Source organism: Rhinichthys klamathensis, unplaced genomic scaffold, assembly GCF_029890125.1.
Source record: "Rhinichthys klamathensis goyatoka isolate OS25496 unplaced genomic scaffold, OSU_Roscu_1.1 h1tg000567l_1, whole genome shotgun sequence".
Taxonomy (NCBI): domain Eukaryota; kingdom Metazoa; phylum Chordata; class Actinopteri; order Cypriniformes; family Leuciscidae; genus Rhinichthys; species Rhinichthys klamathensis.
The window spans coordinates 1,025,454-1,045,566 of record NW_026607033.1 but is presented as its reverse complement, the minus strand read 5'-3'; the positions used below and the strand labels follow the sequence as shown (position 1 = coordinate 1,045,566).

At 38.5% G+C, this 20,113-nt stretch overlaps 1 protein-coding gene across 2 annotated transcripts in view; it reads right to left on the bottom strand.

Annotated features, from left to right (window-relative positions):
- arnt2 (aryl-hydrocarbon receptor nuclear translocator 2) overlaps positions 1 to 20,113 on the bottom strand; it is a 97,892-nt gene that overhangs the window by 60,395 nt on the left and 17,384 nt on the right. The window contains exons 3-6 of one of the 2 annotated variants that reach the window (XM_056239572.1): positions 14,638 to 14,685; positions 13,177 to 13,221; positions 11,491 to 11,704; positions 9,397 to 9,610 (exon numbers count right to left, since the gene is read on the bottom strand). In XM_056239572.1, coding sequence (XP_056095547.1) covers positions 9,397 to 9,610; positions 11,491 to 11,704; positions 13,177 to 13,221; positions 14,638 to 14,685 — 521 coding nt within the window. The remainder of the gene's footprint in view (positions 1 to 9,396; positions 9,611 to 11,490; positions 11,705 to 13,176; positions 13,222 to 14,637; positions 14,686 to 20,113) is intronic. The other variant, XM_056239573.1, reaches the window with a different exon arrangement.

Here is a 20,113-nt window from a genome sequence, read left to right as displayed (position 1 = left end):
ATAAAACCATGCTTCATTTTGTTGTCAGAATTCTTTAATGAATAGAAAGCATGAATAGAAATGAACAGCATTTATTTGAAATATAAGTCTTTCGTAACATTATAAATGTCTTCACTGTCACTTTTGATCAATTTAATGCGTCCTTGCTGAATGAAAGTGTTTATTTCTTTCTCTCTTTTTTTATTTTACTTACCCAAAATTTTGAATGGTAGTGTATTATGGTTTCCACAAAAACATTAAGAAGCACAACTGTTTTCAGTATAAGAAGAAATGTTTCTTGAGCAGCAAATCACATGACACCTAAAACTGGAGTAATGGCTGCTGAAAATTCACAGAAATACATTACATTTAAAAATATATTTAAATACAAAACATTTATTTGAAAACATTTCGCATTATATTATAGTTTATTACTGAATTTTCATCAAATAAATGCAGACTTGGTGAGTATAAGAGACTTCTTAAAAAAAATATATATATATATTTTTTTTTTACAATTCATACCAATAAATAAAAAAATACACTTCAGGAGTACTGAAAATTAGATGTAGATGCCACTAGGGTTATGCACATGTAAAAAGGTTACCACATTTTTGGTTTCACACACATGTTCTCTCAACCATTAAGGTGTATCATCATCCATTGGGTACATGATTATATCAAGGACCACATATACGTGATCAAAATATTGCCACACAACCTGCAAAAATCATATAAGGCCAAGGCACTCGAGAACTTGTAAAAAATAAAAAGCCTTTATTCATGGCTATAACATTTTTAAAAACATTTACATATATCCACACCCCAACGCGTTGCGGCTAATACGCCTTCATCCCTGGATGCACCTGCTATCAACTCATATCACTTCAACATCACGCATCCACAATGCCACCCAGCACATTTAGCGTTAAAGATACGATTTTTGTGAGCGATTTAGCTGGGCTATTTTTTATTGTGTATTTGCCTGCCGTAGGAAACAAAGGAAAAGCTATGTGTGTTACTCGTTTTTACTTAACTATTCGTACACATTCCTAGTTTAAATCATTACCATGATGGCCTCAATTTCCAAACTACGTTTCTAAGATACCGCAGTAACAGTTCACAGAAGTGCATTTCCCGGGCTCTTCAATCCTGATGCACCCCATAACAAACAACAAATGTGCCCACAAACACCCACAGATGCACGGTAAATGTTGTGATCGTTCACTGCTACATCATCTGCTCGATTATACGGCACAGAAGACTGGCTAAAATAATCAAATCACAACAATTTTAAAGTTGTTTTTCCCCATCCAGCACAGCTAGAATAAGGGAGGAACACAATCCAAAGCTGCCAAAAAATGTTATTGGCTTAACAAAACACCCACAACAATATTCAAAGCGTGAGCTATACTTCTCGGAATGCTGATACCTAGGACAAAAGCTCAGGATTATTGAAGCCTGAAGTTATTTCCATAAACAAATTAGCTGACATGCCTTTCAGCAGAGAAGAAGCGGTCTCCGAACTGATCCAGTGACAGCTGCGAAAGCCCTCAGGAGCAGATCTAATTGTCGGGAAGTCTTTCCAGTCTGAAGGACAGACGCCAAGAACGTTGAAAGCATTTAAAAGCTATTAATACTCTTCTCCAAGACGGATAACAACACAGCCACTCAATAAGTTCAAGAACATCAAGAAAGAGGCCCTTCGTAGTTGTTGTTGTACAAACAATTGGGTGAAAAAACAGATGGAGATGATAAACAAACCTGGACTATGATCGTAAATCATCCAGATGGCGACCCACTGCCCTGAGTAGAGCCGCACGCTGCTACCAACAACCCAATAACACAGAATAGGTCAGACATGTTGTAATATCAGCCTTTCAACAAGGCAAACCTCGCTGGAAATGGGAAATATATTTCAAACGCTAAAAGGTTTTTCAAGGCCAATATAATAACAGTTTAGTGATGTCAAATTAGACAGGAATTTTTCCACAATGACCTCGCGGCCTGCCCAACGTTAAACTTTTTTTTTTACTTTCTGACTTCTTCAAGCGGTCAAAATGGGATTTTGTGTGAAGTAGGATGCCAAAAAATTGTGATAAAGTGCCAACACTAAGTTTGGCACTGAATGCTTCAAGATAACACAGGAAAGTAACGAAACATCAGGGCACCATGTGTATTTTCACCGTATTTTTATTTTAAGAGTGGGTGTGGCCATTTTTAACATGTCTGGCTTCCAGTTTCATCTGCTTCCAGTTATTTTAGCTGTACAAAAAGTCTATTATGCAGCTTAATATTGAAAACTGGTATTCAAGATTCAAGATTCAAAGATTAAAAAAAACTTTGTCTATCAGCTAGTGATAAAAAATTGTCGTAATTACAAAACACAATAGTTTGTAGTGCAAATAGTTCTACAGTTTACTGCACTTTGATATTCTTCTAGGTATATAGCGGCTAATGAATCGAAAGTCTCGCACATTCACTGAAAATAGCTTACTTCTGCATTGCAAAATAAGGTTGATACAGGCAAGCAGATAAGCCCAGAATATGAACACAACATTGTAAAATGTAAGTACAGGTACAGTTTTGTACAAGTAAAATAACTGGAAGAGAATGACACCAGAAGCCACATTCAAGTAACAAATGGCTGCACCCACAACCTGGTAAAAAATAACTTATATTCAAGCCATGACCTCATAAAAGCCATTGACAGGTTTTACAGTAATTCTCTTTGACCGCATCTCAATCAGTCTTCTTGTTTGCACTGGTATGAGTAAGTGCTAGTCATATATGCATGGTGATTTGCTGTTTTGAAGACCGGCGTGGGTTTGGATGACCGTTCCTCAGCCTCCTGCTTCCCAAAGCAGAGCTCAGCAGGTGGCGTTTGCTTTGGAGCAGGTTCCCTGGACGCTTCTACAACGGAGAACTTTAGTTGATCTTTGAAGGACTCCAACAGCAGGCATGGGAACATCACCTCCTGACGACGAGCATGACTCCTCCAACTTCAACTCCGTGACCACCTGAAGGGGATCTAAGGACAACACTTGGAGGAATGAGGAAATGTTAGCCAGAACTCCCAGATCGGTCCCAGAACCACAAGGACGTCCAAGCAAAATCCCCAAATCCTCTGAGAAGAAAAAGGCACAATGTGGAATCTGGGCAAAGGCCCGTTTCATTAGCATTACAGAATGCATAAAGGGCCGCGCCGCACATATATATCCCATTTTTGCCACACAGACTCCATTGTTTCTCCTCTGTGGGCAAGTGTTTCATTATTATTCTAAAAATGAACAAAGCAACAAAAAAAATGGCAAATATCCCAGGCCACCAACCACAGCCAAGCTAAATATTTAGGCGGCAGTCGCCTTCGACAAGACTGTCGTAGATGGAAGGACAAACAAATAGTGTTGCCAGAGAAATAATAGCTGTCCTTCAAGGATGTATCCGAATGGAAATTTAAGCACGTAATGAGAATGTTATCTTCATCAGCAAAGTATGTTTATAAAAATAAACTCAGGAAAAATGGGTCGGTTTAGTCATCGACTAAAGAATGCTCTTTTGAGATTAAGTCCTGTTACACTGTTTGAAGGCACTCTGAAATGGTTTTTGAATTTGGAAATCATATTTAATTTCCACAGAGAATTTCATGTTGCTTGAATCTGTAACCTTAAGGAAAGCTGTATTCTGTTATTCTTTCATTTATATTCAACCATCATTCCATCAATCCATGCATTCCCTGGGAATACACATTGTGATGTTGGCAAACGCTTGCACCATGCTTTACAAACAATAATACATATATTATTATTCAAATCAGCCGCTTTCTCATGTATTTGCAGTTATTGTCTTAAGATTAGTCATTCGTTTTCATGCCATGTTACAGCTCATAGCTCAGAAAACTTGTAAACAGGTTAGATACGTAAGCTACGGGCAACAAAAACAAATTTGATCATTTTTTGCATGTCGCAATGCTCGCTTAAATAACTGATGGGAAAATATTTCATTTTGTCACCATGAAGATGAATTGCATTGTAAAAATTCTGATAGTTCAACAGTTTTTGTGACTCATGGCATTATGTGCATAACTAATGTTATGTAAAAATGTCTCTAAATGGCAGAAATGCCTTCCGTGGGCCATTCATTACGCTTTATAATACACATTAGGATCAGTTTTATGTGCCAGTGAAACATGGTAATACTTTTCTATTAATAGTTACAGCTTTAAAAAGTATAAAGCATTAAGATCAACTCTTAATCTGATGTCTCATGTGTTATTTATATTATATTATGTTTTGCAATTCAGAACACTCTTTAAAAGCATAACCATTAATGGGTTATAATGCATTTTAACAGTGATTACGAAACATATAATGTGTTGTATATAAAATCACAATGCATAAAGAATTGATGTAAATTTAAAGTATTTTGATGCATTACATATGCAGGCTTCATGTAAAGCTTTCCATGCATATATGAATATGTATATGAGACAAGAACAGATTGTGTAGTTTCACACAGGTGTGTTGTGTGGTCTGATGGATGGTGTACAAGATCTCACTGATGTGTCCAGCCATCATTTCCCACTTCAGGGGTAAACATACACACAAACGCACACGCACGCACACACACACACACACACACACACACACACACACACACACACACACACACACACACACACACACACACACACACACACACACACACACACAGAGCAGCTCAAATCACTATTAATCAATTATGTATGCAGAGCCAACTCTTAACATTCCAGCACAGAGAACACATTAGTGGAGCATAGTTTGAGGAGACGTGGAAAATATCTCCCTTGGCCGCTTCATTTGATCGCTTTACCACTAAAATATATGAGGTTATCAAAACCTCATCAAGAGCGCCATATTTTAACCGCAATATTTTATCTGGACCTTCAGCAAGAACGGAATTGCAAGTTTCTTTGATGGGAAAGGAAATTCCTTACAACCCTTTTCTATACATCATGTAAAATGTACACATTTTACATAACGTATAGTGGTGTCCAACGTCTGAGATCACCGACAAAAATGACACAAATATTCATTTCAAATTGCCATTCAAAGGTTTAGGGGGAAAATATATATATATAGTACATATACTGTATATTTTTTTTTATATATTTTTTTTTTAGAAGTTCTATCAACATACTCACCCTTAAGTTGTTATAAACCTGAAGGAGTTTCTTTCTTCTGTTGAACTAAAAAGAAGATATTTTGAAGAATGTTGGTAACCAAACAGTTGACAGAAGCCATTGACTTCCATAGTAGAAAAAAAAAAAAAAAAATAGTATGGAAGTCAATGGCTACCGTCAACTGTCTGGTTACCAACATTCTTCAAAATATCTTCTTTTGTTTTCAACAAAAGAAAGAAACATAAGGAATCATACAGGTTTAGAACAACATAGGGGTGAGTAAATGATGATCTTTGGATGAACTATCCCTTTAATACTTTTATTCGCAAGGATGCATTAAGGTGATTAAAAGTGACAGTAAAGACATTTCTAGTGTTAGAAAATATTTCTAATTCAAATAAATGCTGCTCTTTCTATCCATCAAACAGTTTCCACAAAAATATGAAGCAGCATATTTTATAACTGTGTTCAACATTGATCATAAGAAATGTTTCTTGAGCAGCAAATCAGCATTATTATAATGATTTCTGAAGGATCATGTGACACTGAAGACTAAAGTAATGATGCTGAAAATTTAGCTTTGCATCACTTCTGTCAAAAACATTTTAAAAAGTGTTACATTTACATATTAAAATGAAAGAAATCTCAGTTTTCCAATGTGGTCTCAGATTTTCGGCTCCCACTAAATAGCCACCAGGAACATGATAATTTTCATATTACAGACAAACACATTAGTGTGTTTCATGTCACAGCCAAACCACAGGAAGCTAGATGTGCTGAATACAATTACACAACTAAAATCATACAGAGATGAATACAGATGCCTCTTTGCATTTAAAGTGAATCCTCAGAGTTCTGACAGCGCTCATATTACTGTGGTGAGTAACAGCAGACACTTTGACCCCGAGTCTGATTTAAATGTGGTCCGAGCCACATCAACGACCGGTCCTCTCAAAATAATCATCATCTCACGACTGGTTGGCATAATGAACTGTGACAATGCCCTGCTCGCACCTTGTCTGACTGTAGAGACATTTTATTACTTAGGTGGATATTATCATACGGCTCACTGAAACTTTTTAATAAAGGGAAAACCAGACAAGAACGACAAAAGGGCTGTGAGAGACCGAGACCACACTGGATCATTCCAACTGTCACTATAATTCAATTATAAAGTCATTGCATGCTTCAGGAGGTCAGCGTTTCAGGGTAATTATCGTATACTAAAACTAAAAACTATCTTTTATGTAAAACTATGTTTGAAACATACAATTTCTGCAGTTATTATGTGTAAAGTATACAAATGTTCTGTATGAATGGAATACCTAGATGAACTATACAAGATTTGGAGTAAAACAAAGCACTATCTGGGGAGAAAACCGTTTCCCACAATTTAATGCACTCAACTTGATGGTCCATTTCCAATGAACTAATGGAAAAAAAATTCAGCCTCGATTTTGACTCGTTATTTGATCTCTACAAATATTCAACATATTTCTTAATTATACATATTTTATATATAGGAATGCCTATATAGGAATCAGGGAATGCCTGAACTGATGAAATGCACAGCTTGAATGTAATATAAGTCGCTTAGGATAACAGTGTCTTCCAATGCATAAAAGTAAAAAAAAAAATGGTTAAAATATAAATTTGTCTTTTATATAAAAGCTGAACTGATACTAACAAAGTCTTAAACCTGAAAATACTATTAAAAATAAAAACCAAAAAGGCAACACTACAATAACCTTGCCATTGCATATCTGATGTTAAGAGGAATATCTCACAGATTAGGCTATGCGTTTAAAATTAACATTTGAGTCCCTCCAAATTTTCATCCGCATTTCAATGAGGATGAGATAGAAAGATTTCCCACAGTAAAAATGTTTTTTTTTTTTTCTGTATCTGAGGAGAATAATTCATCTTGTGGTTTATAAAAAAAAAAACGTTGTGGGTGTTCACAAAGAAGAAAAGAGGCTGTGTTTGCTGTATGTATGTAGCGCCATCTAGTGGAGAAACATTTACTGTGAGCAAGTTCAACTTATTTAGAGTATTTGAGGACATGTGCTTCATTCAATAAGCATGTATCTGTTTTGCACGGAGGTAAAGCCTTTGATCTTCCTATAAAATACAAAGAAAGTTTAGTTTGAAAATAAGTTTAGTTTGAAAGGTTTAAAATAACTTGCATTAAAGGTGCTGCAAACTATTTTGGAGACTACTATAGAGAAAATGCCCTATCTATCTGACAGATATCACTGAAAAAGTTGTCTTGAGAAATCACTAGCCTCTGCAATCAACAAAAAGAGCATGGAGAGCGGTCCGCCCAAACAGAAACCCTCTTTGCCTGTGAATAAATGTGCATGAGCGAGGTCTTCAACTGCAATTAAGATGAATGGGAATGCTGATGGATGGCTTTCTCTTGATATTATACAACTCCTTGTGTGGTTGGGAGAATAGAAAAACAAACTAAACTTAAGCACCTGCCCAAAAAATCTGATCTAATCTTTATCTAATATACAACAATCATTTGGACACTCCGATAAAAAAAAACAGTACATTTTTAATCAAAGCCATCTTGAAGATAAATTGAGTTTCATTGGTTCTATAATGAAAAAAGATATATACTGTTTTCTAAAAAAAATGCTCTCCATCAAAGTCTTATGGAAAGATTAAAAAATTAAAAAGGTAATTGAGACTTTTTATCTCAAAAATCTGACTTTTTCCCTCACAGTTGGGGGTTAAAATTCCAAGAAAAAAAAAGTCAGAATTGTAAGATATAAACTCGGAATTGCGAATTGCCTAAGCATCTGTCTATGATTAAATAGCCCCCCCCCCCCCCCCCCCCCCCCCCCAAAAAAAAAAGATGGGTCGTGCAACCTCACTATGATATTTATCATTTACAGAGTGAGTTTGCCAGAGTCAAAGTCAAAGTCCTGACCTCTGTGATGAGATTCAAACAAAGCAAATTTTACACAAACAAACCATTTTTTGTTTAAATGAATAATCTGTACTTGAACATTACAGTGCAACATCTGCATACGCTCATCCATTTACCTCAGCATTGTTAGCCTTGAATGCCTTTCATACATTTAAGTTCACTGAATCCTTTGGCACTAAACTCATTTTAGGATTCTGATCATGTAAGCACTTGTTTTGCTTTTATTTTCAAAACAATCTTAAAATGAAAAGCAAACTTTTTCAGTTATGTTCTAATACAAAGTTCATTAGCTCGATTTTCAACTGTTTGTTCAAACTTTGAATGCAAATTGCCATAAACAAGCAGCAGTTTGTTAGAAAATCTCACAGTTGATTAAAGTTACCGCTGACTCGCTCTCGCCTCAAATACTAATGAGGTGTCTGAATGTTCCCTGCGGAGAAATATTAAAGAGGACATATTCAGCACTTGCTGAATAAGTGGACATCTTTGATGTTCACTTAAAATGCATTAGAAATTTGCATAAAAAAATAATAAAATGGTCTTAATTTACTTCTAGCCTTGTGTCTTTCTCAACCCTGTTACTTATATTGATGCTCTCCATATATCATAAGCCAATCACACTTAAGACTTAAAACAATATGGCCCCTTTTTACTGATCTGAGGCAGATAAAAACAATATATCATGACACACAGAGTATGAGTAGGAGAAGACAAACTGCTCACTGTATGTATATGTGAAAACACACACACACACACACACACACCCACATTGGGTTTCCATGTTTTATGGGGACCTTCCATAGACATAATGATTTGTATACTGTACAAACTATATTCTATCCCCTAACACTAGCCCTAACCCTAGCAAAGAACATCATTCTTTGAAATGACAATAAAAAAAAAATCCCCCACAAGGACAAGGATTTTGGATATTGCTATCTTTGTGGACACACACACAACCACCATTTAAAATGCTGTGGTCAGTAAGATAAAAAATAAATAAAAAAGAATTAGACCTTTTATTCAGCAAGGATGCACTGAATTGATCAAAAGTTATAGTAAAGACAGTAGGTAGTAAATTGCAAATGACAACACACAGGTTGTAGGCACCAAAAATATGAATTGCCAGGAATTCACCCAGACTGGGATGGAAATGTGTTGGATCAGCTAATTCCAAACAGCTGAGTCTGACACCATGACTAAAGCTTGACATCTATGGTAGCCATTGTCTAGCAGTTAGTGCTCGTGCTCCGGACATGTTGAGCTGCGGCACTGAAGCGAGAGAAGCATCTTTCAGTAATAAGTGTCTGTCTCTCACCTGTCATTGAATTCTCAGATGTGCTCAGCTGTTCCCTCAGTTTGTCCACGTCATCTGGATGGACCTGCTCATAGAGCGTGCTGCCAAACCACTCGGCCTGCGGATGGTTCAGAACAGGAGTGACAGAATCCGACACGTAGATGACACGACCCGTCTCAGCCGCCACCACGAACAAGAAGCCGTCTGCCGCCTCCAGAATCAAGTGCTTCAGTTCCTGAGACAGCAAATAGAGTTTCAAATGACGTCTATAGGACTTTCAAGAGACATTTAGAGTATATATATATAATGCCTTGATTTTCCTATTTAAACAGTGTTTTGTTGCACATTTTGTATATATTTGGGTCTATGCAGTTCATGGTAATATTAACCCTGTACAGCAGGGCTATTCAATTAGCTTCATTCGAGGGCCGGATTATTAAATCGAAAAGTTGAGGTGGGTTTAGCTTATTTATTGAAACATAACAGTATCAATAAGTAAGCTAAAGTAAACAAAACAAAAAAAAGTATTGCATTTACTTGGAAATGTGGTACCCAACAGTATGCAGACCATAATAAAATAACTTATTTACAGCTATGTACAAATATATGAATTTTATCATAGCTATTGGTAAGAATTATTTTATTAATAATTATTATAGGCTTAAATTAAAATATCCTGACAGTGAGACTTTGTAACCATAGGTAAAACCATGCATGGCTCACTACCACTGTATAAAAAATGCCTAAACAGATAAAAACTATACACACAATGAATTATATATTCCTCTACCCCCCTAATAAATCTAATGCAATATAAATGACTATAACATAGTATTCAATATAAATATTCCACATTTCTGCCCAAACCATGGTAAATTATTACAGTCATGGTAAATGTTTGTAAGGGTGGTGATGATTGGGGGATTTATAGTCTTTGTTCATGTTTCTGCCATTTACCTCATCAGTCGTGTTGAGAATGTTAAGGCTTTTTCATCCGATTTAAAACTAGTTAAAATCATTGAGTGATTTGTGGTTTGTAACAGAGAGGAGTGTCCGATTGAAACGCTTCTCACTGGATGTCGCAACGCTGTTTAATAATAGTGTCCGGAACCGGGAGTAAACGCAACTCCTTTAAGCTTGCGTTCCGTTATCCACTGGGGCTGGGCCGTGTTGCCTAGTTCAAAGTAAACTAGTGAAACAACTGGAAACGGCGCTATTTGTTCTCTATTTGTTGTTGCTGACCGAGAAACCGCTTCAGATGATTCAGTGACAGAACGGTCCGAACGAATCCGAATCGTTTCAGACCGTTACGCAAGTGCGTTAGGCCAATTCATGGAAAGGAAATAATCGAACCAACGAATGATTAATATCGCTGGTTCAGTCGACAGAAATACGGGACACACATAATAACTGCTGAAATATTTGGACTGAAAACGTTTCTCTCAGGTCAGTCGGAGCGCTCATGGTACACACACAGTGCGTATAGTCGTCCAGCTGCAGGCGCCACTGCGGCCACGCGCATATCTAACCAAATTTAGCCGCACCACCAGAAAATAGGAGGAGGGAGGTTGGGGTGCCCTCGGGCCGTATGGAGATGGTTGGGGGGCCGCACTTGGCCCGCGGGCCGCCAATTGAATAGCCCTGCTGTACAGCCTGACATATAAAATAGTAATAGTCCGGAAAAAAAATATATTATTTCTTTTTTAAATGTAACAGTTTATTGAATAGACTTTTTTGTTGAGTATCATATTTGATAGAGCAGGCTTATATGGCTAATATAGTATGATAAAGTGAGAATATGGAGCTCATACTCGAGGAGGAAAAAAGCCTCAGTTTTATTCAGAGGCCCAAACTGAGCAAAAATATGCAATATATGCAATAATTTATATGGCCATGAAGAAATTCTGATAGCTTTTTCAGCAAATTTGATCATGTTGATCTATTTGAATTTAGTGGCTTTAGAAATTCACGTATCAAATATGATACAACAAGCTTTATATGGGTTAATAAATGCTAATGTTTCATTTTGCCCTGTGTTGAGTGTTCAATAAAAAAAATGAAATCAGTTGAGATCCACTGATGTCTATCAAATGTTTCAGACAAGTCATTCGTCACCTGTTCAGTCAGGAAGGAGGGTTTGTAAGCGCCATCGGTTGACGTGTTCCCCGTTCCCCTCATGGACTTCATGTGTGAGACGGCCATGCGCAGGATGGTGAGCTTGTCTGGTTTCCTCGCTAGAGCGCTGCATGTGGGCACCATGTCCGACAGCTCTGTGATGTACTGGGTCATCTTATTACGCCGGCGACGCTCAATCTCACTGTGGTTCTCTCTGGATGGAGAGAGGAACAATACTGCCATCATTAGCATGTAATGAGAGACGCACAGCACATTTTTACAACTACGTTTGGACCACAGGTACTGGATAATTACCATCAAGGATGTCAAAACTTTTATTAATATATAAATAATCAAAATATGTAATATTCACTTATATAAATATATAATTTTAAAATATAACTAACGATTTCTATATTGAATATCTACAATACTCAAATTCTATATCTACAGTTTCTTTTTATTTTATAAATTTATTCTTGTTATACAATGTTAATAGAATATGAATACATATTAATAGAATATATATATATATATATATATATATATAAAATTATACATTTAAAATGTTATCTTTTTAAAATTATATACTACATTGATGTATTGTTTGTTTGGATAGGACAATATTTGGCCGAGATACAACTATGAAAAAAAATCTAAATATTGAGAAAATCGCCTTTAAAGTTTTTGAAAGTTTTAAAGCGATTTTGCTGCATCCACTGACAAAAATTAATTTTTTATATATTTACAAATTAACAAAAAGAAATTTACAAAATATCTTCATGGAACATGATCTTTACTTAATATCCTAATGATTTTAGGCATAAAATAAAAATCAATAATTTTGACTCATACAATGTATTGTTGGCTATTACCACAATTTCAAATATACCCGTGCGACTTATGACTGGTTTTGTGGTCCAGGGTCACATATAACAGCACTACTACATAAAACATTCACTATTTTTTTATTATTATTATTTGAAAAATGCATATTAATTCAGTTCAGCTTGATAAAAAAAAAAAAAAAAAAAAAAACGACAGCTCTGGTTTATATTTTATACAGAGTAAAAATAAAAGCATTTTTTTGTGTGTGTGCAGCATTTTTGAGATCCTTCTTTCACTTGTCGAATTACAATTGTGAAATTTGACTGAATGCCACCTACTTATGGCTCCCCTCACGTCCAAATCCATTCGACGTTAACTTTGATTGATAAATAAATAATTACAAATTATCGTAAAGGAGGCGTTCAGGACACTTTACTTTCAATATACAGCAATACATTTATTTGGCTTGTGTTTTCTTGTCAAACTTCGATAAAAGTTCCTTGGATTGATCTACTGCAACACTTCTTCTTCACCCGACACATTCATTTTAAAAAAGTGCCAGAGAGTATAATGTAAGACTTTTTCACTTCATTCTTGTGATTTAGCGGAGACTTCGGTAATAAACTGAACGCTGACATATTCGGAAGCCAGGATGCTGTATTAGTCCAAGGAGTGCAATGGCTCAAAGCAACGCGACAATTTCAGAAGAGAGTGTCAGCGGAGGATAATTAAATATCCATTTAAGATTAGATCTAAACAGAGTCGCTCGCTTGAGGTTGAGAGAATGAGGTTGGTCCTGACAGCAGCAGGGGCCTGATTTCAAGCTATCCTGAGGGAACTTCCCCGAGACAGCCCTACCTGGCATAACGCTCCTTATCACCAGGAATTTGATCATCGTCATACCTGACGGAAAAAAAAAAAGAGAGAGATTTAAATTAAAAACTGAAAAAGAGCCTGAAAATGTCTTAAAATGTCACATAATTTTTACGTTTTATGACTGTGGCTAAAATGAAATGATTATGAACCAAATTTATTCATGTTGAATGGCTTGACTTAAAGATAGTGTGTGAATATGGTATTATAATAAATGGACTGAGATTACTGGATAATGAAAAACAACAAAAAAGACAAACTAAACAATCTGAGGTGTCTGTATCGCAGAATATAAACTCACTCTTGCCTAAATTGCTTGAAAAAATTGGCTCCAACGAGGAGTATAATTTAATTATTTTCAATTATTTTAGTATAATTGAGAGACTATTACAGTATATGTATATATTTTTTTTTTTATTCCAGTCATGTGTTTGTCATTTTTACTAGTTATTGTTTTTTATGTCTATTTAGTTTCTAGTAGTTTTTTTGTTATTTTTTTAGTTTAAGTTAAACTAAATGAAAATGAGAAAAGTTGCTTGTAATTGTATTTCAGTTAACGCTAAAATAATCCTGCTTCAGTCACACTTAATGTATAAATGTACTGCACTATATTCAAAAGAAATTTACATTGCATTACATAAAATATTAAAGCTAGTCTGCAGAAAATTCTTTGGCACCTTTGTATTTAAGAAATTTGAAAAATGAAAGAGATTAAGAAAAAAATGTCTGTAACTATGCCACTTAATAAGGGACACATTTCTAATACATTTCAAACCAACTAAAAGACTACATAAAGTATATATGGCCATCTTATAATGTTTAAGCGGAATAGCTCACTCAAAAATTAATATTATGTCATAATTTAATCACCCTCATGTTGTTCCAAACATGTGTGCTGTTGTTGTTTTCATGAGATTTGATGATGTCAATCAAAGTTCTTGGTCATTGACAGAATAAATTTCAGTCCTAGAAATATAGTGGGATTGACTTTTCTGCATTGTTTTGGTCCGTTCAATTCAATAAAAAAAATAAAAATAAAACCTTAACATATTGGTTTGGAACAAGATAATGGTAAAATTAAAGTAAATAATGACAGCATTTTAATTATTTTTTAGTAAGACCATTTCTCTAGGTATGAGTGAAATAGCTGGAGTGTTTCTTGTATCTCCAGCAGGAGTCAGTGTCTCCACTCTAATGCTACAGCTAACAGTGAAGCATCTTTACCGTCAGTCGCAGCGCAACTATGGGTACAGCTCCTTTAAAAAGAACATGAACTGAAAGGAAACCATAAGTTGAGGGCAACAAAACATGAGAGATGTCTTGAAATGGCACAAACTGGCACAGCTGAAAGACATGGTCAAACAATAGAAAATATAAAAGAAAGGACATGGCGCATGGACTAAGTCGTTTGTCTGAAAAAAGCTTGCAAACATGTGAAAAGTTTACCTTGAAAATTTGCTGGGTCCCTCTCCGTCCTCGTCATCAAATTCCATCCTAAAAAAAAAGAATTTGTATATAAATTTTGCACAGCAGGGCTGATTTTGTGGTATACATCCATCATAGTACAAGAAAAAAAAGAAATCTAAATCAATAAAAGAAAATATATGCAGGTGATACAACAGAAAAACTTCTTCATATACTTAAAGTACATAGACAAAGTAAATCTAACAATAGAACAGAGAAGCTAAACACAGAAAACAGAAAAGGCAATCAAACAAATACAGATAGGCTAACAGCAGTCTATCATAAAAACGACAACAAAAAAGCAGATTATTACACTAGCTAGAGTAACACTGAAACTTCTACAGTCAGTTATATAAAATACGATCAACATACTGTAGATACACCTTCTTGTCCAATATTAAAAAAGTACAACAAGGAAATTCTGGAACCATATTTTGCTTGATTTTTTATGTGAATGACAACAAGGCTGTGAGGGACAGAAGTTTGCAGGTGTTTTTACTTTCATTAGTAATAAATTAAATATGGCATCTAATCTGGCCAAGGCTTATAGTCAAACTATGAGAGAGGTTTTATAAAGTAGCACAATCTCAGAACGAAACCTGTCTGATGTTGTTGTGTGGGCAGGTCAAGGGTGTTCTCTTTCATAGGTTCACTCAACGCTGCGTAGCTTAAAGCAGGGGTCCCCAACCCCCGGGCCGCGGACCGGTACCGGTCCGTGGGTCATTTGGTACCGGGCCGCACAGAAAGAATAAATAACTTATTTCCGTTTTATTTATTCACACATTTACCTGTTCACATATCGTGTCTTTTGCGCGCTCAAGTTTGTTATTTCAAATGTAGGCGCACCTCAGACAAATGCAGAGCCGTTGCGCAGGAGAGATAAGTTAGTTTCACGGCAGAAGCTCCGTTTACTGATGCTTGGGCCAACTTTTCTTAAAATATAATCAAACTGGTCCTTGTCCACTAACAAGGCTCAAAATAGCCCCACACTAACACGGTAGCATAATGAGGGTCCCTACCTTCAAACCGAAGCATTGAGAACTTTGTCAGTGTCCAGACAGTTTAATAAGAAGATATTTTAAACATACAGTCAACTTCGCGTATACAGGCAGAAGCCATCTTTGAAAAACAGTCTTTACCAGTCGATCTACGAACGCCGATCCAAGCCTGCTGTTCACGCTCACCTTATCACAACTTATAGCTCGTTCACATTCTCACCAGCGCACTTGGATCGGCGTTCGTAGATCAACTGGTAGATCAAGTGTCCATAGATTCGATGATTTCAATGTGGATTGCACGAATGCTTTGACAGCAGAACAAGACCGCCCATCTTTTACTGTCTGCATGACCCCCCCGTGTGCGTCGTGAAGAGACCGACCATGGTCCAAAGACATCAAGTCCAACGTACGAAAACGGAGGATCCGTGTTGAGGCGACAGTCAGGTAAGTCGGCCATTTTCTGAGTTTCGCAGGTGCGGCGGAGTCTACGACAAGTGACACATCTGAAAATATGACTGTTCACACACCTTTTTCCACCCACAATCCACCAGCCGGCAGAACGAATAGCGCCCTCTGTAAAGAGACGTCCCTGATGTTGAGTCTGTTCATGATAATGGCGCACAAGAAGAGTGGCAATGTGATGACGACCAGGAACTATTATAGGTTGCTTCTCCTCGCGTCTTATATTAGCCTCTGTGATGCGTCCGCCCACTCTAATGAGACCGTTTGTGTCAATGAAAGGGCTCAGGGCTCTGATGGGGCTGTCCTTTGGAAGAGGTCTTTGATCCCTGATACACTGCAGCTCTTTTGCGTAAGTCTCCTCTTGAACGGTACGTATGATTGTGTTTTGGGCCTTGGTGAACATTTCTACTGTGTGATCTTGGGTGCAGTGATGCCATCCGTAGCAGCCATCATGAGAATCCTCTGTATTCTTCCTGTAGAGACGGACTATATGGGTGAGACATGAAATGGCACGGGTGAGTGATTTCCAGCTTGAGAAGCGGCAAAACCTTTGGGACCCAAGTAGTCTCTCCTTGACAGTTGTGCTCAGGGTAGACACAAGGGGGCGGACATCTACGTCCTGTTCCGGATTCACTAAGTCAAGGGTGGCCTGCTGGTTATGCGTTTGCTCAGGCTGTGACAGGAGAGCTGGACCTGAGAGCCACATGGTGTCTTTGAGGCGTGCTGCTGAAATGAATTTCGTTGCGTGATCAGCAGGATTGTTATCAGTTGATACAAAGTGCCACTGTGTGGGGTTGAGAACCTTCTTATCCGCTGCACTCTGTTGTTCACGAAGACATAAAATCTACGCTTTTCATTGTGGATGTATCCCAATACTACCTTACTATCCGTGAAATAGCTGATGTCATCTATCTGAATGTCCAGTTCAGCAGTAATGAACTCTGCAATGTCCACTGCTAACACGGCAGCACATAGTTCCAATCGCGGGATAGTCAACTCTGGCCGAGGGGCTAGTTTTGCTTTTCCTAGAACAAAGCCTGTGTGGCAGCTTCCATCTTGATCAAAGAGCCTTAAGTAGGCCACAGCTGCTGCTGACTGAACTGATGCATCCGAGAAAATGCAAAGTTCTCTGCGTTGGGCTGTGGGAGGAGAGACCTGCGTATAGGACCTAGGTATCTGTAGGTTCCTGAGCTCTTGGAGTGATTCTCTCCATGCTGTCCATAGCTGCTCTTTCTCGGCAGGTAGCGGTGCGTCCCAGTCGTGGCAGTCAACTGTTAATTCCCGAAGTATGGCTTTCCCCTGCAACAAGATCGGGGCGACGAATCCTAAGGGGTCATACAGGCTGTTAATGGTTGACAAGACTCCACGTCGAGTAAAGGGTTTGTGTTCGTCAGACACCTGAAATGTGAATGTGTCGCTCTTCAGGTCCCAACTGACACCTAAACTTCGCTGCATGGGGAGATCGTCGGCTCCCGGATCTAGATCCTTTAGGTCGCTGGCATGATCGTCTGAAGGGAAGGCTGCCATAACCTCTGCATTGTTTGACGCGATCTTATGCAGCCTGAGGTTGGAGCGTGCCAGCATCTGCTGCGTCCTTTTGAGCAGATCGATGGCAGCTGAAGCTGAAGGTAGAGATTTTAATGCATCATCTACGTAGAAGTTCCTCTCCACGAATCTTCTAGCATCTCCTCCAAAGGTCTCCTCTCCCTCTTGCGCAGTCCTTCTCAGTCCAAAGATAGCTACAGCCGGTGAAGGACTGTTACCAAAAACATGCACACGCATTCTGTATTCCTTGATGTCTCTGTTAAAATAATTGTCTTGATACCACAGAAAACGTAAGAAGTTTCGGTGGTCTGGTCTGACAAGGAAGCAGTGGAACATCTGCTGTATGTCCGCTGTGACGGCAACAGAGTCCTGGCGGAAACGAAGGAGCACTTCTAGGAGGTTATTATTTAGATCTGGACCAGTCAGGAGGACATCGTTAAGAGAGACGCCATCGTGCTTAGCACTTGAGTCGAAGACTGCTCTGATCTGTCCAGGTTTCTTAGAGTGATACACCCCAAAAATAGGTAGATACCAGCACTCCTCCTCAGGTTCGAGCGGGGGTGCTTCTTCTGCATGTTCATTCTGAAATATCTTTTGCATAAATGCGAAGAAGTGTTCTTTCCGCTCTGGGTTCCTGTTGAAGGAGCGCTGGAGTGATCTGAAACGGTTAAGAGCTTGAGCCTTGTTGTTGGGCAGGCGACGTCTCTGTGTCTTAAAGGGTAAGGGAGCCGTCCAACTATTATCTTTATCTTTGTAAAACCCTGGTTCCATGATGTTCAGAAACGCCACGTCTTCAAATGAAGGTGCAATTTTGTCGTCGTCTTTGGATCTCTGAAACACAGTGCATCCTATGTGGTCTTTGCTGTTCTTGCAAATGAGAGACCCAGTGCTGTCATGTGTTTCTTTCACAAAGTAGCGGTTGGGACATGGCTTGAAGAGGGATGCTCGTCCGTTTTCCAGTGTATTAGTGTAGAAGGTGTTCACTGTGTCTGGTTTGTGGACCTTACCAAGGCAGACACTGCCCACTATAACCCAGCCCAAGTCGAGCCTTTGCGCGTATGGAGAGTCGTGGGGGCCATTAATTTGTTTACGCACTTTATGGACTCTGATGAGGTCTCTGCCAAGCAGCAACATTATGGGTGCCTGGGAATGTAGAGTTGGAATTTGTTTTGCAATACCTTTTAGGTGCGCGTGTTGAACAGCTACCTCTGGAGTGGGAATTTCAGATCGGTTATTGGGAATTTGATTGCACTCTATCAGAGTAGGGAGGGTGAGAGTGACTTCATCATCCAAAGATTGTACCTGGAAGCCGTGCGCTCTTCTCCCTGACTTCTCCGCTATTCCCGCACATGTCCTGAGGGAATATGGAGAATGGTCACCTTTAACATTGAAGAGTTCGAAGAATTCTGACCTTACCAGGGACCGATTACTCTGTTCGTCCAATATGGCGTACAACTCAACTGCTTTATCCCGTAGGCCGGTAGGGAAAACTTTGACCAAACAAATCTTAGAACAGGATCTTCCAGTTGTGTCTCCGCCACAAACTTCTGTACACTTTGATGTCACTGCAACATTTGGACCGACACTCTCATCCTCCCCGCCATGCTCGTGTGTAGGTTTCAGGGTCTTGATGGACCATGGAGCGGGCCCCGGGGGTAGAACCGAATGGTGTCTGTCGTCGTCACACTCGGTGCATCTAACGTTCTTTGCACAGTTCTTCGCGAGATGAGATGTTGATGAGCAACAATGGAAACAAATGCCACTTTGTTTTAGAAAGGCTTTTCTCTCTTCAAGGGGTCTCTCTCTGAACGCACGGCATTTGAAAAGGGGGTGGGGCTTCTTATGAATAGGACATGTCTTCGCTGGGTCTTCTATCTTGGGGAGTGTAGGGTCAATTGGTGTAACTATGGTTGCTGAGATGTCAGTCTTATGGACCGACACAGGTGTACGTAACTCATGTTTTTATGAGTGTATTTGTCTGTCTTGATCTGATCTCCAGTACAAGGAACAAACATGAAACTTGGGTCGTTGCGTGTCCTTGCTTGCTGGGAGACAAAGTTGACCAAGAAAGAGAATGGAGGGAAGGCAACTCTGTAGCTGTCTTTGTAGCTGGAGCCTTGTGTCATCCATCTTTCTTGCAAAGCAAACGGTAGCTTCTATCCGATGTTGCTTATGCCGCGTGCTGTGTCTAGATATGCTAGGCCTGGGAGTTCACCTTCCGATTTTACGGCTTGTAGCTCTGTCAACAAGTCTGCCAGCTCCCTGAGTTTCTGATTGTCTTTATTTGAAATCCTAGGAAAGTTATCTAATCTCCTCCATAGTGCATCCTCGATGACTTCGGGCGCACCGTAGCACTCTTCTAGTCTCTCCCACACAATTAACAGCCCTTTTTCTGGGTCGCTGACGTGTACAGCTCTCAAGCGTTTCGCATGTTCTGCTGATTCTGGCCCTAG